This window comes from Triticum urartu, chromosome 1A, assembly GCF_056163025.1.
Source record: "Triticum urartu cultivar PI428250 chromosome 1A, HENAU_Tu73, whole genome shotgun sequence".
Lineage (NCBI taxonomy): Eukaryota > Viridiplantae > Streptophyta > Magnoliopsida > Poales > Poaceae > Triticum > Triticum urartu.
Window position 1 is genome coordinate 492,554,218 of NC_141873.1, and position 19,693 is coordinate 492,573,910.

Here is a 19,693-nt window from a genome sequence, read left to right on the forward strand (position 1 = left end):
TACACTCACGGGTAGAGGTGGTACCCAGTTCTGACGGGCAGGATCCCGGGAGCCGCACCACCGTAGCGCGCATGTCAAGTGATACTGACGAGATTTGAAGTCCTTTTGGTGATAGAAGATTTCCACAATAACATGTTCACGAATCAAGGGGTCAAAAGTCAAGCCGACATTCTTGTTGCCGACGGTAAAAGCATGCTCTTCTGCTTGAAGCATCCTCCAGTGTAGGCCCAAAGTTGGCCCCAAGTTAGAGTAGCACCAGAAAAAACCTGTACATGGGTTGCAGATAGTCCTTTGTCTCGGTGCTCACCAGGTTCAGCCCATGGCAAGGCTTGGAGCAAACCACCTTCGTATCAAGCAATCGACTGTGACTAGGCGTTCCTGGGAGACATCCAATCAAAGGAGCAAAACTGAAGCCCAATTGTCCAGTGCCCTTGCCCACAAGCATGACCTTGGGCCTTCTGTCGATGTTCTTATGCTTAAAGTACGACTCGATAAAATTTTCATTCTCAATCAATCTGAGCCACTGCTTGCAGACCAATTTAGAGTGTATTGCTGATTTAGCTGGGAGGCAGAGTAGGATCTCTCTAAGGGGAGTGCTTGGGTACAACACCCCCCCCCCCTCCCTCCCTAAAACATACAGTGGGTAGTATGATAATTTCACATTACGCATAGGAATACCCACCCGACGCCGTACGTCGCGCGTGACGTCGTACGCCCGCCCGCGTATGCCGCACCCGTCGCTGTACGCCCGCCCGCCCGCGTACCCGCACCCGTCGCCGTACGCCCTCACGTCTCGACGTTGGCGTGGACAGTTGTTGGAGGAAAAAAAAGACACGGTAGTCGTCGACGCCCGCCGTCGAAACCCTGAACCCTAATGCATCCACGCCGTCTCCACGTTGGCCCCCATCTGCACGAAGTCGCCGTCGCCCGAGTCGCGGCCCAAACAGGCCGCCGCGCGTGCCCCGGCGCCTTTACCGCTGCCGGCGCGCGTGCCCGCCGCCGCATTCCATTCCCGTCGCCCAGATGGCCGCCCACCCGCGATCTACGTCGCCGCCTCCCTCCGCGCACTACGCCTACTACGACCAGCCATCGTCCTCACGCCGTCGACACCTGCCTCCGCCGGCCAGCAACGTCACGCCGTCATCACGTTCGTCATCGGAGGAAATGGATCCGGCTGAAATCCTCGCCGCCGTGCAAGAGGTTGGTTTGAGACATTGTTGTGCTTGATAAGATAGTTGTTTTAGGGATGATGTTACACGGCGTTTGATTCATCGTACAATTTTTTTTAACTATATATAGTTAGAGGAGGAGGGAGATTATGATGGCGATGATTACGGCGAGGACAACGAAACCTCGTCACGGAATATGGATGAACCTCGTGAGGAGAACTACATGAGTTTGGATGAATCTTATAGTGGCAATGTAAGTGTGATCAATGTTGATAAAACAATAAATATGAGGGGGTAAATATGATAGACCGCACGGAAAATTTAATATTTTTTTACATGATGCAGCGACATGGCGATGATGATGATGATATGGATATAGATGATTCATTTGCTGAAAGTGCACTCCGGGTATGTTATTAATAAAATCAGAGAAGAAATGACATAATAACCATATCAGCGCTTACATGTTTTTTTTTGCAATGCGCACAGATGGACGAGGACGGGGACTTTGTGAGGAATATTGTGGACGATGAAAGTGACAAATCGCACGTTGATGCATCTCATGATGACAGCTCCAGCAAAGTAAGTTTTGAAACTTACATCACTAAAGTACATTTTAAAATTATAACTGACTGACATAAATGGTTTAATGCATTAATTTACAGGGAGATGTAGATGGTACAAGCGGGAATGATGAGCATGTTGATGATGATCTGTTTAATTTTGACATCGGATTTGATGAATATCAGCAAGAATCATTGGACATGCATTGGAAGGTCATGAGGAAGACGTTCAAGTCACTAGGAGATGCTTACAATTTTTATAATCAGTATGCGTACGAGCGTGGTTTCAGCGTAAGAAAGGACTCACTGAAATATTTGAAAGGTCCTGAGGCAACTAAGCGCTTGAGAAAGTATGTGTGTGTGAGATCTGGGAAACGACAGGCAAAACGTTGTACAATGGAAGGCAGGACCCGCAGGCTGAGAGGGGAGACTCGTTGCTTCTGCGATGCGCGTATAACTTTGAAACTTGATAAAGAGCGTGACGTTTGGTATGTCAGCAGTTTCAATGATGATCACAGTCACGTTCTAGCTAGACCGGATGAAGTCACGTTTCTTCGGTCTCACAATCAGATAAAAGAATATCAGAAGGCTGAGATCTTAACCATGGCAGGTGCTGGAATCAGGAAACATATGATTTATGATCAACTCGTTGCGCGCTCCGGGTCATATGCAAAGGCTGGTTTTGGGAGGAAGAAGCTTTATAACATGTGTTATAGAGAAAAAATGAAGTTGCTTGCACAAGGTGATGCAGACACTGCCATTGGGACCATGATGACCAGAAAAGAGAGAGATCCAGATTTCTTCTTTGAGCACACCGTCGATGATGAAGGAAGGCTGAAAAACATATTCTAGTGTGATTCTCAATCACGTCGAGACTATGTTGACTACGGTGATGTGACAGTCTTCGCCAGCACATATAGGATGAATAGGTATGGCATGCCATTTATACCTTTTGTAGGTCTGAACAACCACCGTTGCACCACCGTATTCGGTTGTGCTCTTGTGTCTGACGAGACGGAAGATACATATGTCTGGCTGCTTCAGACGTTTTTGAGGGCTCACTGTCAGAAGAGGCCCAGGTCAGTAATTACTGATGGAGATGCAGCTATGATTAAGGCCATAAGAAAGGTACTTTCGGAGGTTTGGCATCGTCTTTGCTCGTGGCATATTGAGAAGAACATGCAGAAACACCTTCATCATAAGTCTCTAAAGGAGTTCAGGTCTCTACTTTATTATGCCACTTCAAAAAAGGTATTTGAGGAGAGATGGGCAGCGTTTACCGCCAAATGGCAGTCGGAGAAAACAAAGACATGGTTACGTAGGATGTACAAGAAGAAAAGGCTTTGGGCCGCATCATATCTGTCAGGTGGGTTTTTCTTAGGTATGCGAAGTAACCAGCGAAGTGAGAGTCTGAATTCATGCCTTCACTTGCATCTAGACTCCGGTATGACTATTGTTGATATGATTGTGCACTATGAGAACTGCATAGTTCGTCTCCGTGAGAATGAGGCGCATGACGATTGCACAAACTCACAGACAGTTCCAGTACCAGTATTGGATGAGTGTAAAGATATTGAGAAATCAGCTGCCCGTGAGTTCACTGCGGCAAACTTTTATATCTTGCAGGAAGATATGAAGAAGGCACGGGAGCTAGAGGTTCTTGAGAGACTGAGAGGAGCAGACACTCACAGATTCATACTGACATGGAAGGAAAATAGAGATATCAGATTCACTGTGGACTACACCCCAGGTAACTTAGAAGAAACTGTGAAGTGCAGTTGCAGAAGCATGTATCGCAAAGGACTTCCTTGCAAACATATTCTTCACGTTCTGATTCAGCTACGCTTACGTGAGATACCGAAGTGTTTAGTACTGCGAAGGTTGAGCCAAGTTGCAAGGGGTGGACTTCCCGTGAAGCACACTAGCGATCTGTTTGCATGGGGATGGGCAGGTGCAGGGGACAGAGCTAGGTACAACGAGTTGACTATCTTATCTGCTGAAGCAACTCATAAAGCATGTCATAAACCATTTTTATTCGACAAGTTGAAGGCGGCTCTGAGGGACATAATAGATAATGATTACACTGAGGAGGATGAGCCTGGTGCGGAGGTACAGTTTGTGAACGACGATGCATTCGAGCCTAATCAAGATCATGGTCTTGTTCGTGATCCCGCAAAAGTTAACACCAAAGGCGCACCAAAACAGAATGTTAAAGGCCGCGGTAAGGATGGTCCTGATGTCACTAAAAATGGGCGACCAAAAGCTTTTGATGAGAAAAGCAAACGTCAATGTGGACTGTGCGGTGTTACGGGTCATTATAAGTCCACGTGGCCTCAAAATCCTAAGTATGATTTTCTTATGTTATTGTATATGTTATTGTTCAAACCGAATTTATTTGTTCATTGTGAATTAACACATATCTTATTGTTATGTAGGAACTTTGCTTAACTTGTGGAGTATGGAAGTTTGGTTCACCCTTTGATTGAAGACAGTTTTATTATGGATGGCTATGGAAGATCGTTCCACCCTTTTATTGAAGACAGTTTTTTAATGTTCTATACATTTGATCTTTAATAATTGTTATAATATGTTATATGAACTTATTTTACTTCGTTGATGTCAGACTATTTTGTTTTGATGACAGACTATGTAATGCAAGAAGGAGTTTTACTTTGTTTATTTTGATGTGTTAATTTTTACTGTTAATTTTGTGCAAGTCGCTGTTGTTTATTTTGACGTGCTCATTTTTGCATAGTACTGCCGTCGCTGTTTACTGTATATTTTCTGCATTGCACGGTCGCCATCGCTTAGAACGCCGTCATTTAAAAAAAACACCCGACAAGTGCGCCGGCGGCACTGTCCCACAGTGGCAGCGTCGGCCGGCGGCACTGTCCCACAGGGCAGAGTCGGACGGCGGCAGCAGTACAAGGCAACGAAAGGAGTTCGATAGCCTATGTGCCGCTGGGTATATAAGCCGGTCGTCGCGCGCTCCGTCGGCCAAGGTGGGACTAAACATCCCAAGTCGCCCCGCGTGGAACTTGGGCCGTCGTCGCGTCGTGGGCGGAAACAATGATATTGGGCCGGCCCACGCGGTCACGCACGTCGCTGCAGGCACGGCGGCTGCGATAGCTAAGTTTTAGTCCCACCTCGCCCGACGGAGCGCGTGACGACCAGCTTATATACCCGGCGGCGCACTTGCAGTCGAGCGTCTTTGATTAGTTATGCTACCCATCGTTCGACGCTGCCCTGTTGGACAGTGCCGTCGGTCCTGTCTGACATCAGACTGGCCGGTGCACTTGTCGGCAATTTTTTTTTGTAGAAAAGGAAATTAAGAACGTCGGTGTTATCATAAGCGACATCGACAGTGCTTTAAAGTGCATAATAAATACATGTACATTTTTTTAACATTCAGCAGTACAGGAAAACAACTTGACGACTGCACAACTATAAATATGAAGATTTCAAATGTAAAGACAACGGCATGAAGACAACATAATAATCCAAATGTCATTCTCGACTTAAATATTCAAAATAGTAGTGTCTTCTTCATCACAAGACATGATAGTCGAAATAAATGTAAACATTATTTGAGCCTACAAAATTTTCTTTTACAAAAATTTTGGCACATTTATTTCTTCTTTGCAAGCCGGGTAACTTTGTCCTTCACATCGTTGAGCGTATTTCTCTCCGAAAAAATAAGCTGCGCAATCATTAAGTCCCTCGATTTATCAATTGACCCCTGTTAGAACTTCATATTAGTACAATTCAAATAGTATTACATAATGAATTTAATTGAATATAAGCATTTGAAAAAACCAGACCTAAGAAAAATGGCTTGTCCATTTTTCACCGTTCCAATATTGAAAGCATCGAAGAACAAATATTCCACATGAATTGCTGGTCCGTACAAACAACAGTTCATAAATTCGCATTTGAGGTAAGATATTAAAACAATATGAAAGTATTTACTCACCCGTCTTCTTGTTGTGGGATGTTATACGTTTTGATAGGTCAGGTAGACACATCCGGAAAATTCACAGCACCGCTCGCATTCGCATCACGTATGTCATATCCAAGTTGATTTTTCTGTTCATATACATAATAGCACGAAAAGAATTTAACATAGTTCAGTTACTAAATGATAATTTCAATATGCTCGTGTAAATTTATGCCGTACCAGCTCCTCAACTTTTTCTGTAATTTCACTGTCAAGTTCGGGTCCCATCAAAGAATCAAGAACCCTGGAACTCTTCCTTCGGGCGATGCATGACAACCGAAACCCAGTGGGTATTTCCCTTATTAAGAGGAATATAAAGCTGCATCACAACGAAAATATGATGCAATCAACATATACTATCTTATTATTTATATCCCATATATGCATACTTTAAGGCAGTTGAGCTTACCTTATCTTTTTTAAAATACTCATCGGTGCATCTATTCAAGGGTCCATTCTTCTTCGCCACAACTTCGTTGTTATTTTTTCCTCCCTGGGTGTCCGGTCTAAATTCAAGTAACCAATTGACCAGCCAGGTCGGCATTATATGACGATCTTCACCAACAACTCCCAACAAATACGGCGAATAAGCATTGATAACCTGAAAATAATTTAAATGATGTATAACAATTCCAATTTGCATTGAATGCTAATAGAAAACAGAACAATAACTTACATCACCGGATAGCCATTCATGGTCAAGAATCTTACAAGCCCTCTCTGCATTCAGACCTTCGCGCATGCCATCATTGAATATTTCCTTCTTTCTATGTTTTGCTGACCGCTGATAAGCACGAACAAACTTAACACTAGCTTTAATCACACCGTATTCTTCTTCAAAAACTTCTTTCTCGAATAGTTCTACAATACATGACGGTAATATGTTAATAATTCAATGATAAGTAGTAATTTCAGCTCGAAAATAATATGATAAAACTCACTTGCTTTTGCTGAACGTTTTGCACGCTTTGTAGGTATAACGAGAATATAAGGAGACTTTATAAGGTTTGATCGTCTCCGCTTCCGTTTGCCTACACCCTTCTCCTCTACCTCATCTTCTCCAATACAAATACCGATCCACGTGATGTGATTTCATCTGTTCCTAAAGATGTAACGGATTTCTCATCAGATACCTCAGGAACTTCGATAGGATCTTCTTCATCACCCTTGAAACTATCGAAATATTCAGGTGTGCAATAATAAGGTGTCTTCTCTTCAGAATCATTAATATCATCTTCATCATCCTCTTGCACATTATTTTTTTCCGGTGTTTCGAAATTGTCCACGTCAGGATTATATACAAATTCCTTACGAGGTTTTCCACCATAGTTTCTACTTTCACTATTTTCACCATACTCATTCTCTTCTTCTTTTTCACTATCACCGGCTTTGTAAAATACAACGCTTTTGTTCAATTTCTCTATGACCCTCTGTGATTAAAAATTAGTTGTAATTAGTTATGTGACACATCGAAAACCATTGTGAACGGCAAAATCAGAAAACTTGTACCTGGGTGCGTAGCTCCGGCATACGAAGCATATCCTTACGAATGTGCTTCAGCTCAGTCAAAATCCGATCCATAATAGGGTTCTGGGTAGCTGAAGCCTCAGATGTACTCACGCCTGTTCTCCTTCCAGTAATGTTAGACTTTCTCGTACTGGATTTCTTGTTCTTTTCAGCCTGTTCCATTCTTATTTTGTTTAAGCGGTACTCTTCAGTAATGGTGTCATCGATCTACAACATAAAGAATCATACAATCATATTTAATTAATAATTAATTGCAGACTTTAAATGGAAAAATAAATATTTAACGTATTACCATTCCAACACCACGACCATTTCGAAAGTCGTACTTGTCTCTTTTCTCCGCTGCCGCTTCTGTCCAATTCCTCATCAAGGGGCTCAACAACGCTAAAGGATCATACTTTGGACCGGTGCTTGGCTGCACCTTCTCCCAATATAGATACTGCAAAACAAACACACAACCATTTAGCATGTGTTACACTATTATTACATAATACAACTATTCAATTTTAAAAATAAATCATACCTGCAGAAGTGCTAGGTTGCCACGTGGCCATTCCCTAACACGACCGGGCTGCAAGACCGTACCAATCTCCGACAAACAAAACCGCAAAGTGAATGCGTTCCAGTTGAACTTTTTTATTTGCCTGACATCTTGCACTAGTGCATAATAATTCTTCGGAATGTACTCATCAGACACTGGTGCAATTATAGTCCCTAACAGGACGAGAAACGTCATCCGAACAAATTCATCGTCCGCATTTTTATTTCTCACAATCTTCTCAATAAGATCATCAATCAATATTTTACCATTCTTCTTGTTAACAAAACTAGCTGGAATTTTTTTTATTGCTTTGCCTTGGTCCATACTCAAAAAACTAGAAACATCAACTCCTTCATTCTTCAAACCAAATATAGCAAACACATCATCAGGCCTCAATGAAACCAACCCTTTTTTTCCGGCTGCCTCTTGCACCATGAATTTTTTACTACTAGGATTGTAACCTTGAATCATAAGCGCAAGCAAATTATCACGCATCTTGACCGAAGGTATTCGTAACATGCCCTCCATCTCCGTTTCGTAAAACGTAAATCGCTGACTTGATGTTAATTTATTAACAAGAGTAACCCATTTTTCTACAGAACATGCAATCACACCATCGATGTCCATACTGCATATAAAAATATCTATGTGACGTTGCACGCAGCTAATGTGTTATATAATGTTGAAAATTTTAAAATATATACCTGCCCGACGGCGACTACAGCGGGCGACGGCGATCACAGCGTCTGACGGCGGCGTCTGACGGCGTGTTCACAACCGGCGCTGACGGCGAGTGGTGACGTCGGCCGATGACGACCGGCGCTGACGGAGGGTGCTGACATCGACTATTGCTGGGTGACAACGGGCGTTGACGACCGACACTGACGGCGGGTGGTGACGTCGACTAGTACGGGCTGACGGCGGCGCGACGCTGTCGGGCGGGGAACGACAGTGTGGGCGGCGGGCGACGGGGATCAGATCGGGCGTGTCGTCGGCACGTACGACGCAAAAAGGGCATGCGCGACGTGATTGGGCGACGTGATTGGGCGACGTGCGCGTTTGTCAGGAATATTCCCTCGGATAGCGACGGCTCGTGCAGATATTGGGTAGATATTTTGCTGCGTCAGGCCCGCGGCGATTATTAAGTGGGCGACGACCAGTCTACAATATTGAATATGTATTTATTTATTTATTTGTATAATTTTGTCATTTAGTGTATTTTTTATAAACTTTGCATGAAAAACAAACATGTTTTGTGCCCAATTTTTTTTCACAGGCCATAGTGACCATGCAGGGCACGCACGTAAAAATTTGCCGCGTTTTGAGTCTGTATGGATTTTCTACGATTTTCCGGGCCGAAAACCCCTAAAATACTGTCCGGACGTGACGCAACTTGCGTTCGTTGTCGGATTTCGTTCATTTTGGCCGTGGGGTGCCCGGGTGGGGCCCCACACGCGCTGCCAAAAGTTGGGTGCATTCCGTGAAACCGCTCAGGTACTTGCTGTGGAAGGGGGTGATTGCGGTATGGCCGGAGGGGACCCTCGGTCGCACGTCTCCGCTTCGCATCCGCCAAACGTGCCCAATTTTTTTTCATGGGCCACAGTGACCATGCAGGGCACGCATGCAAAAATTTGCCGTGTTTCGAGTCCGTATAGATTTTCTATGATTTTCCGGGCCGAAAACCCCTAAAATACTGCCCGGACGTGATGCAACTTGCGTTCGTTGTCGGATTTCGTTCATTTTGGCCGTGGGGTGCCTGGGTGGGGCCCCACACGCGCTGCCAAAAGTTGGGTGCATTCCGTGAAACCGCTCAGGTACTTGCTGTGGAAGGGGGTGGTTGCGGTATGGCCGGAGGGGACCCTCGGTCGCACGTCTCCGCTTCGCATCCGCCAAATGTGTCCAATTTTTTTTCACGGGCCACAGTGGCCATGTAGGGCACGCACGCAAAATTTGCCGCGTTTCGAGTCCGTATGGATTTTCTATGATTTTCCGGACCAAAAACCCCTAAAATACTGCCCGGGCGTGATGCAACTTGCGTTCGTTGTCGGATTTCGTTCATTTTGGCCGTGGGGTGCGCGGGTGGGGCCCCACACGCGCTGCCAAAAGTTGGGTGCATTCCGTGAAACCGCTCAGGTACTTGCTGTGGAAGGGGGTGGTTGCGGTATGGCCGGAGGGGACCCTCGGTCGCACGTCTCCGCTTCGCATCCGCCAAACGTGCCCAATTTTTTTTCACGGGCCACAGTGACCATGCAGGGCACGCACGCAGAAATTTGCCGCGTTTCGAGTCCGTATGGATTTTCTACGATTTTCCAGGCCGAAAACCCCTAAAATTTTATCACGTCTCGCGTTTCCAGAAAATTCATAAATGTTAATGAATTTAAAACTATTTCAGATAATGTTAATGAATTTAAAAATTCTCGGATTCATAAATGTTAATGAATTTAAAAATATTTCAGAAAATGTAAATTAATGAATTAAAATATCTCACCTTTTTGATTATTTTTTAATTTGTTAAATTTTTTATTTCTTAATTTTCATTTTTTCATCCACCGGGCTTTACTATATGCACATATTTTAACAACATCTGAACATTTCTAAAACACTTTATAAACATTTAGAAACACTTTTGACTTTTTATTCAGTTTTCTTTTATATTTTATGTGTTTTCACGATTTTTTTGCTACAATTTTTAGATAATTGCATACCTTGTTTTGTGCTATGTATATTCGATGGAAATTTTTTAAATATATTGTGAACATTTTTATGCATGGGTCGGAAAATTTTCAAATTTTTGTCAAAATAAGCATTCAATATTTTGCTAATTTTTTGAACAAACTTTGAAGACAAATTAAAACAACATTCGAAAAAACTTGATTGAACATAGATATATTTTACATAGTCCATTAAACACTACGGAAACAAAACGAGTTCATCTGAACATAAACGATTCATAGTTCATACTTAGAACATTTTAAAAAAAATACAACTACTCCTCGTCGTCGCTACCTAGCAGATCGATGACCGCATCGTCACCGCCGTCACCGCCGCCGTCGTCGTCGTCGTCGTCGCTGACCTGGGCTAGCCGCTCCCAGTCGATGTCGTCTTCGTCCGACGACTCTGCCGTCTCCACCTCCGCCTGCGGGACCACCGGCGGAATCGCCGCCGCCGCCTGGATCGCTGCCGCCTGCTCGGCGGCCTCCCTCGCAGCCGCCGCTGCAGCCACCGACGGCCGCAGGGCGACGAGGTAACCCGGCGTATCGTCGGGATCGCCGTCCTCCCGAAGAACCAACTGCTCCGGCGGCAGTTCCACCTCCGGCGGGGCGGGGGGATCGGCGGTCGCCGGCGCAGGTGGTGGAGGGGCCCGACGGCCGCGTGATTCTGGACGGGGGCGCGGAACGAGGTCTGCCGTGCCGCCGGACTCCGCGAGCCGGCACGCGTGAATGACGGCGGCGTAGTCTTTGCCGTCCCAGAACGCGTGACGGCCGGCGATGTTTTTGCGGCCGCCGGTCCGCTTCTCCTCCGCGGTGGCGCCGGGCCCGCACCTCGGGTAGCCGTCCTTGTCGAGCTTCCAGTCGTGCGGTAGACGGCAACCCGGCGGCACGAGGAGCCCAAACCGGTACAACTCCTCTGTCTCCGGCGTGCTCAGGCTCGACGGCCACGCGCTCGGTCCGTCGCCGCCGCCGGTGCCGGAGCTGCTGCCGCGGTGGAACGACATCTCGCCGGCGAGCTTTTCAGAGGTGGATGTGACGACGGGTCGGGGGAAGGAATGGTGTGAGCGGCGACGGGCGGACGGGGGTGGTTTTTATAGGGCAGACGACGGGGGCGGCGGGCGGACGGGCAGTAATGGCGGCGGGCGGGTGGGTCGACGGCATTGATGCGCACATGATACGACGGGGCGGCAGGCGGTGGGACGACAGTCGAGGGCGGCGTTGCGGCAGTCGAGGGGACGGACGGGACGGGACAGCGGGGCCGCTATCCACGCGCCACGACGCGTTTTCCGCGGGCGACGCGTCGCGGATTGACCACCGACGCTGTTTGACCACCGATGGGCGCGTACGTACGTCGCCCCACTGTACAAAAATATGCCGTCCTTGCGCGAGTGTAAAAAAAAAGCCGTCGCCCCACTGTACAAAAATACGCCGTCTTTGCGCGAGTGTAAAAGAAAAAGCGGGGCTGGGGGGTGATGGGGAATGAGCATCCTATCCTTTTTTTTAAGTTTTTACATGAAGGGGTATAAGACGATCGGAACCGTTGATGTGTCTAGGGGGTTGTACCGAACAAGAAGTGTCTCTCGGATCGCCTTAGCCTGGGTGGATGACAAGGTTATCTCTTCATCTGTTTTATGCACTGGAGATAAGGTCTCTTCAAATAAACTGAATCTTGAACTAGGGCGCTCGTATCGAGGGGATGAGTGTGTCTCCATGACTGAAAGAATGGTCTCTAGAGCTTCAGACCTAGGGTCATAGGTGTGAACCTTCTTCTCATACTTGTTGTCAATCTTGTGCTTACTGGTAGCGATGATTATCTTCTTCCTTGATGACCTGCAATCGCCGAAAGACCCAATAACTCTGAAAATTTGTGGCTCACGTAAATCTCTTGCCAACTGTCCAGAGAAATCGATTTGATGATGCAGTGACCATCCGCCTGAGCCATAATCCAGCAGTTTCCAAATCTCCAATGAGCAAGCATGAGGGGCTCGGTTGCGAAGGTCTCGGACCATACACAGTTGGCCATCCATCTCCACTAGGTGCTCTCCTGATGACCAGGGCCTGGAAGTCGGGCGTGGTGCTGCTCGTGCCCAGAAGGGTGGTGACCGGACGCATGTGAAGGTTTCCTGTGATCGAAAAGCATATGATGGCAACTCTTGGTGTTGTAGGATCCATCAACCAGTGCAGGCAACCGTTTGCAAACACAGGTGGTAATTTGTTCAGTGATGCATTGGTAACGGCGGAACTTACTAATTCGCGTAAGCTGGAGGGCACTCCACCGGCGACATGCCTCCAGCGATCGCCATGGCGACCCCCGGGCGTGTACACCTCGCACCTAACCCCGACCTTGTCATGGCACATACCGTTGATCAGCCTCACCACCTTGTGCTCCTTCGTGAGGGCATCAAACCCCAGCCCAGTAGTGGACCTTGATGCTATGTCCGTTGAAGGCGGCAGACGCGTGGCTGCCCGTGTGGCCGCGTTGCAGATGTAGTAGGCCGTGGAGAGACCGTCGTACAGAAGGGTGAGGCCGCGGCACGGCACCGGCGTCACTACCTCCACACAGTTGCCACGGGCGCCGTCAATGGTGAACAAAAGGTGCCCCCAATCTCCGGTGCTGCCGCCTGATGACGACGGCGTGAAGGGGCGAGCGTACACCGCGGTGGAGAGAAATCTGGCGGTGGGTGAGATGTAGAGCAGCTTCTGTGGTGCCCTCCGTGCGGCCATGTGGAGGCTGCGGAACTCATCGGAGGAGAGTAGCGCGTCCCAGGAGCGGCAGACGGCCCGGAAGCGGAGGACGGATTTGACGGGGAGCCACTGCAGCACCTCCGTGATCATCTCGTCCGGAAGCGACGCCGCCTTGTTGATCATCCTCCTCTTGTTGGCCTCCGTAGGCATGTCCTCCAGGTTGCTCCTACGCATCATCTTCAACCTCCGATCTTCTCCACGGGATAAATTCTTCCGTGACGAAGAGTGTTCGGCGGCGCAGGCAAACGCTCGGTTTCCCCACAAAACTGGGCGAGGAAGCAGTCTACACTACGAAACCGAGCGAGCTTGCGGGCCGGCCCACTTCTGTTGCTTCATGGCTGGGCCATAGATAGGATTAGTATACTATCTAAAAAAAAGAGATTTCTCAAAAAAAATCTGAAAAAAAGAGGATTAGTTTTCCAAAAAGATATATCGTAAACATTACTTGTAGACCCTAAACTTGTCTAAAAAAACTTGTAGACCCTAAATTGTCTCAAGAAAAAAATTGTAGACCCTAAATTGTCTCAAGAAAAAAAATTGGTAGACCCTAAAAGTATTGTAAACAAAATTTTACATGTAGATATAGGTGTCTACTATAGGAATAGGAATTTTATCAGCATATTTTTATATGTGTGCGCAAAAAAATTATAAGGATCAAAACAGGGTTTCCTTTTGTTGTCGTTGGGCCAGAAACTTGTTATTTTGCGCAGCCTGCAAATCAACATGTTATTTAGAAATAATATATAAGTCCCAAAAAATATAGAAATAATATATTAAGAACACATAGAAAACATCTATATGTATTCACACAACAATTTACAAATGAAGTTAAACAGTACGAAGTAAATATGTTTTTAGAAGAAAAAATGTATACCGCCTCGAGCCGAAAAGCTAAAATGACATCTTGGAAAGGGTCAACAAACCGGTTGTGTTTCAAAAGTACTAGAAGAGTTGGGCGCGCTATGGTGCGCTGTTGGTGTTCATGGGTTTCTTTAAAAAAATCACTCACTCTATTTTCAAATATAAGGTATATTACTTATTTGTAAAGTCAAACCTGTTAAGTTTGATCAAATTTATAGAGAAATTATGATTAGGTTCATCATGAAATGAGTTTGCATATTTCTTTTGTTTAATATCATCGATGTCAATATCTTTTGTTGTGAACATGGTCAAAGTTAAAGAATTTGATATTCTTTGTTGTGAACTTGGTCAAAGTTAAATAATTTTGACTTTTCAAAAACTGATACCCTTTATACTTTGGAACATTTGGAATATTTAGTTTGGTAGGTGGGGCAGACGATGAACCGTGTTTTATTTTTATTTTTATTAATGCGGTGATTTGATCTGCCCTTCGCGGTGTGGTTATATTTGTGTTATCTGCTAACCAACATATATTTATGTTTGGAATTTCTGCGGCGATGGCATCATGTACTATATTGGTGCTACAGTATCACATGGTGACACTTCTTTTTTCTAGGTGGTAGAAGGGTGTGCGGTATTGATAATGTTTTTATAGGCCGGCTGCTGCTGATTGATTTGAAAAATCATTGGCGCAACTAAAACAGTAAACCAAATTCAAAATTGAATATCTCAATTGAATGAAATAGTTTCAAAATTAGGGAACATCGGAAATTAAAAAATTGAATGGGAGAACTCCTTGAGAAATTTGTTGACCCGGTTAAAATTAGGTGACACAAATCTAAATTGAAGACCTCAATTAATTGTGAGGCCTTGAAAATTAGGAAGCATAGTGTATATAAAAGAACTGAATAAAAAGGCTTCCAGAAATTGTTGATCCGTTCAAAATCGGATGACCCAATTTTAATTAGAAACCTTAATTGAATATGGGCTCTTTAAAACCTGGAAACTTAGTGTTACAGTGGATTGTGCATCTCTTATTACCACACTAAGTAGCATCGACTAAATTCTCAAAACAAAATAGAATAAGTAGCATCGACGAGGATGTCTCATACATGGGTCATATCATCAGGGAGATCAAGAGGTATGGGTCTGCGTGAGATCGTGCTTAGGGCATCTTCAACGGTGATCCGTCAATTTCCTTCCGCATCTGTCCGCGGATAGGGTGGACCAGTCCACAGACACAGATGCGGGAGCCAACCATCCAACGCCGTACGCATATATTTCAATCACTTTTTAAATTAACATGATGAAATTTGTGCAAACACGATGGATTTCATTAAATTTCAGACATAATTTACATAAAGGGATTGATATTTCGACTGTTTAACTAAAAACTAAAAAAATAAACTCTATATCGAACGACAGCCTCGTACATGTGGTCACCTCGTCCTGCCGCACCGTCGTCGCCGTCCACGCCGCTGCCATCGTCGTCCCTCCAGTGACGCAAGGCCTTCGGAGGGCCGCGACAGCCTTGTCGGGCTGCTGCCTGCCGCTCTGCCTCCTGCTGCGCCGTGTGGAGTGCCGACGGCGCGGGCGAAGCCCTGGCGGCGGTCTTGCCCTTGCCGGCATCGATGGTGTCCATAAGAGACCACTCCTCAGTGTACTTGGCGGTCTCGCTGTTGATGGTAGTGTCTAGCATCCGTCTCATTGGTGGTGATGAAACGGTCAAGGGCCCACGCGGCAGTGAGGTCCGCGTCGTTGCGGACCAATTCTGGCGTCTCGTCGGTCTTGGGAATGAGGAGCGACGATCGATGTTACGCCGGTCGTACCGCGCCCGCTCTTCCTCGGAGACTATGGCCCTCGACCTGAGGGGCTGCCGACACCGGCTCCTCCAAAATAATGGAGGATGCGGCCGCAGGCCTTCCTTATGGACTTGAGTGGGATTTCGTGTGAGCCTTTTGCTTGAGGAGCAGGGGGGCTAGCACATGTTGTTATTGCTAATTACTAGTCGTTATCATAATTACTCATCAATGGGGGTTACTCGATCGATGGAGAGGAGTGGTGGGAGGGGAGTTGAGCTGAATGCAGTCCTACTTTGAGCGATATAAAGATCTTGTTATTCCTACTGTCAAAAAAGAGGAAGATATATCTTTTGTCCCTCAACTTTAACGATAGTTTATAAATAGTTCCTCAACTCAGGAATCATGGAAATCTAGTCCCTCTATTATTAAAATTGGATACTTTTCATCATTTTTTCGAGTAAGAAACTTTCAGTCTATTTATCTTCAATCATGGTAGTACAAAGAACATGAGAGGTAATAAAAATTACAACCAAGTCTGTGGACCACCTAGCGACGATTACAAGCACTGAAGCGAGCCTAAGGCATGCCGCCGTCATCGCCCCTCCCTTGCCGGAGCCAGGCAAATCTTTTTGTAGTAGACAATAGAGAAGTCGTAATGCTAAGGCCCCATAGGACCAACACACCTGAGCAGAAATCATCGCGGCTGAAGAAAGTCGTACATCAAAAAGATCAAACCTGTAAACACTCAAACGGAGGCGAACAATGACCGGATCCAAACAGATACACCAAAGACCAACACCGACCGAATCCCTCGAGATCCGACAACGTCGTACCTCAACACACCCTCCGACAATGCTAGATGCATCATCGGGGCGGAGATAGAATGTGGGAGACATTATTCCTGCTGAGGGTTCGATATATAGCCCCAACCAAGACGTTGAACCTAACAAAAACGAAAACAGAATCCCTCCCGCCAGCAGGGAGTCGAAGTCCTCCGCACCTCCATGCCGCAAAGGACAACGAAGATGGGGCAGACCGGTGGCAGCGCCGACACCAAAGACCAACACCGACCGAATCCCTCGAGATCCGATGATGTCGCACCTCCACACGCCCACCGACAATGCTAGATGCATCATCGGGGCGGAGATAGAATTTGGGAGACATTATTCCTGCCGAGGGCTCGATATATTGCCCCAACCAAGACTGTCGGTGTCAAAACCAGCGGATCTTGGGTAGGGGGTCCCAAACTGTGCGTCTAAGGCGGATGGTAACAGGGGGTAGGGGACACGATGTTTTACCCAGGTTCGGTCCCTCTTGATGGAGGTAAAACCCTACGTCCTGCTTAATTTATTCTTGATGATATGAGTATTACAAGAGTTGATCTACCACGAGATCAGAGAGGCTAAACCCTAGAAGCTAGCCTATGGTATGATTGTATGTTGTCCTACGGACTAAAACCCTCCGGTTTATATAGACACCGGAGGGGGCTAGGGTTACACAAGGTCGGTTACAAAGGAGGAGATATACATATCCGTATTGCCTAGCTTGCCTTCCACGCCAAGTAGAGTCCCATCCGGACACGAGACGAAGTCTTCAATCTTGTATCTTCATAGTCCAACAGTCCGGCCAAAGGATATAGTCCGGCTGTCCGGATACCCCCTAATCCAGGACTCCCTCAGTAGCCCCTGAACCAGGCTTCAATGACGATGAGTCCGGCGCACAGTTGTCTTCGGCATTGCAAGGCGGGTTCTTCTCCATCTTCCGAACGTTTGTAAAGCAGTGTCCGGTCCCATAAATGTTTGGACCTCTTGGCTTTTGTGCCCAATAAGGGCTATCTCCCATGCGTCGAATGAATACGAGGCGCCAGGGTGTTTTCACATTCACCCCCTAGCCAGATAAATAAATTGCCTATTAAAGGGATGGGGATCCTTAGATCCAATCCAGACCATCCTCCCCCAGCGAGAATCCATCAGAGCGCGTTTCGGAAAGATCCATTCCAGCATGGCCGACCTCCGCAACTCCTCCTCCCGCCCCCGTAGCCCTAAGCCCGGTGATTGGGAGAGGTGTTCAGTCCCGCACAGTCGATTAGTCGAACTGCAGACTAAGGGATTTCTCCCTCCGGCGTATATGGTGCCCGTTCAAGCCGGGCTTGCCACCTACAATGGCGGGGAGCAAGCGGAGAGCTTTCCCTGCCCCTCTATGGGGGAACGGGTCTGCCTTGTTCCCTATTTATTAAGAGGACTCGGATTTCCAATTCATCCGTTCCTCCGCGGGCTCCTGGAGTTCTACGGCCTCCAATTACACAATTTCACCCCCGCCTCCATCCTACATATCGTCGGCTATGTTGCTCTCTGCGAGTTGTTCCTGGGCTGCGAGGCTCACTTCGAGCTGTGGAAAAGGCTATTTTGCCTCGTCCCTCGCACACAGAGGGGGTCACTTTATCAAGTGGGCGGAGCCGAAATATGGCACATCACTGATACCGGATACCTGTCCGGTACCCCGAAGAAGTCGTCCGAAGACTGGCCTTCAGAATGGTTTTATATGGAGGACGCTCCCCTTCCGGACCCTGTTCGGCGGGGTCTTCCTGAGTTCAACAATGCTCCTCTGAAGAAACGCCGAAGTTGGCGCCCACGGAGCCCCCAGGTGGAAGACAATGGAGAAGTCCTCTATCTGATGAACCGGATTAAAGCACTGGCTCGATCAAGATTGACCGTAATCGAAGTTATGTCGATTTGCATAATGCGGGGAGTGCAACCACTTCAATATCATGGGCACCCCTTGTGGTGTTTTAATAGGGCAGATGATGCCACCCGCTGCGGGCGTAAGGGTCCGGACAATGCTGCCGCTTTAGCGAAAATTCTGTCCGAATTGTTCAAGGGTGAGGAAGAGGAGTTCACCCGCATCAAGCCACGGGATGGATTCTCCATGTACAATCCTCCAAGCTGGGTAAGTTATATCTCCCTACTCCCATTTCTCCCACATTCTTTGTCGTAAGTATTCACCTTGCCATTTTGCGCAGGAACTGCGAAAAGCCATAAAGGAGGTCGGCAGCCCTTCTCCACAACCAGAGGACCCTGACCGGGCCCTCGACTCCGGACTTGAAGAAGATCCGGTTATATTCGTGGAGCTGATAGACCGGCAGTTCTATCAGTTAAGCTGCGATGATGCCATGGTGGCCATTACGGCCGACTATCCCGGACTGCTCCCTGCATCGCACGTAAGAAAGAGAAAGTATCTCCTGGAAACCACTCACTCAGTGGAAACATGGAAACTAAAACGTGGGCTGTTGGATTTGAAACTTGTGTTGTTGATCAAACCTCGTATTTTTACATAAAACTGCCTGCAGGACTGGTTATTATTTTGCACAGATTCCCGGAGTGTTTCTATAAAATGCACGCAATGGGTTGGTGGAAGAAACAGCCCTCAGATCATAAATCCAACGGCCCATGTCTTGGTTTCCATGTTCCCACTGAAACTCGGGTTTCCAGGACATACTTTCTCCGTAAGAAAAACCAAAAATCCCAACTCCAAAAACTAGGATCCCCTTTTAGACACTTCACCCACCATATACACATGGCATTTTTACTGGGAAGGCACTCGGGACGCCCTACCGAACCCGCAGCAACTCGCCAACAAGAGGCACCGAGGCCGGGTAGGCCAAAAAGGAAGGCGGTCAGGACAGAGATGCCGGCGCAAAGGTATGACAAAGAACCCCGCTCCGTGGTTGTCGTCTTTCTCGAAATATAATGACGCCCGTGTTTCCTTAACAGAAAAAAC

The 19,693-nt window shown here is 46.8% G+C and overlaps 2 protein-coding genes and 1 pseudogene across 2 annotated transcripts; 1 reads left to right on the top strand and 2 right to left on the bottom strand.

The window, feature by feature from the left end:
- The first annotated feature begins 1,365 nt into the window (after positions 1-1,365).
- On the top strand, positions 1,366-4,214 carry LOC125519659 (uncharacterized). The gene is made up of 6 exons (XM_087526521.1): positions 1,366-1,422; positions 1,515-1,577; positions 1,659-1,751; positions 1,835-1,870; positions 3,912-4,077; positions 4,168-4,214. Exons 1-6 carry the CDS (start codon positions 1,366-1,368, stop codon positions 4,212-4,214), a joined length of 462 nt encoding a protein of 153 aa, XP_087382647.1.
- Positions 4,215-10,783: 6,569 nt separating this feature from the next.
- Positions 10,784-11,512, bottom strand: LOC147991899 (uncharacterized). Its single transcript, XM_087538860.1, has one exon. It carries the CDS (start codon positions 11,510-11,512, stop codon positions 10,784-10,786), a length of 729 nt encoding a protein of 242 aa, XP_087394986.1.
- Positions 11,513-12,120: 608 nt separating this feature from the next.
- On the bottom strand, positions 12,121-13,403 carry LOC125521539 (putative F-box protein At2g02030; annotated as a pseudogene).
- Between the last annotated feature and the right edge of the window lie 6,290 nt (positions 13,404-19,693).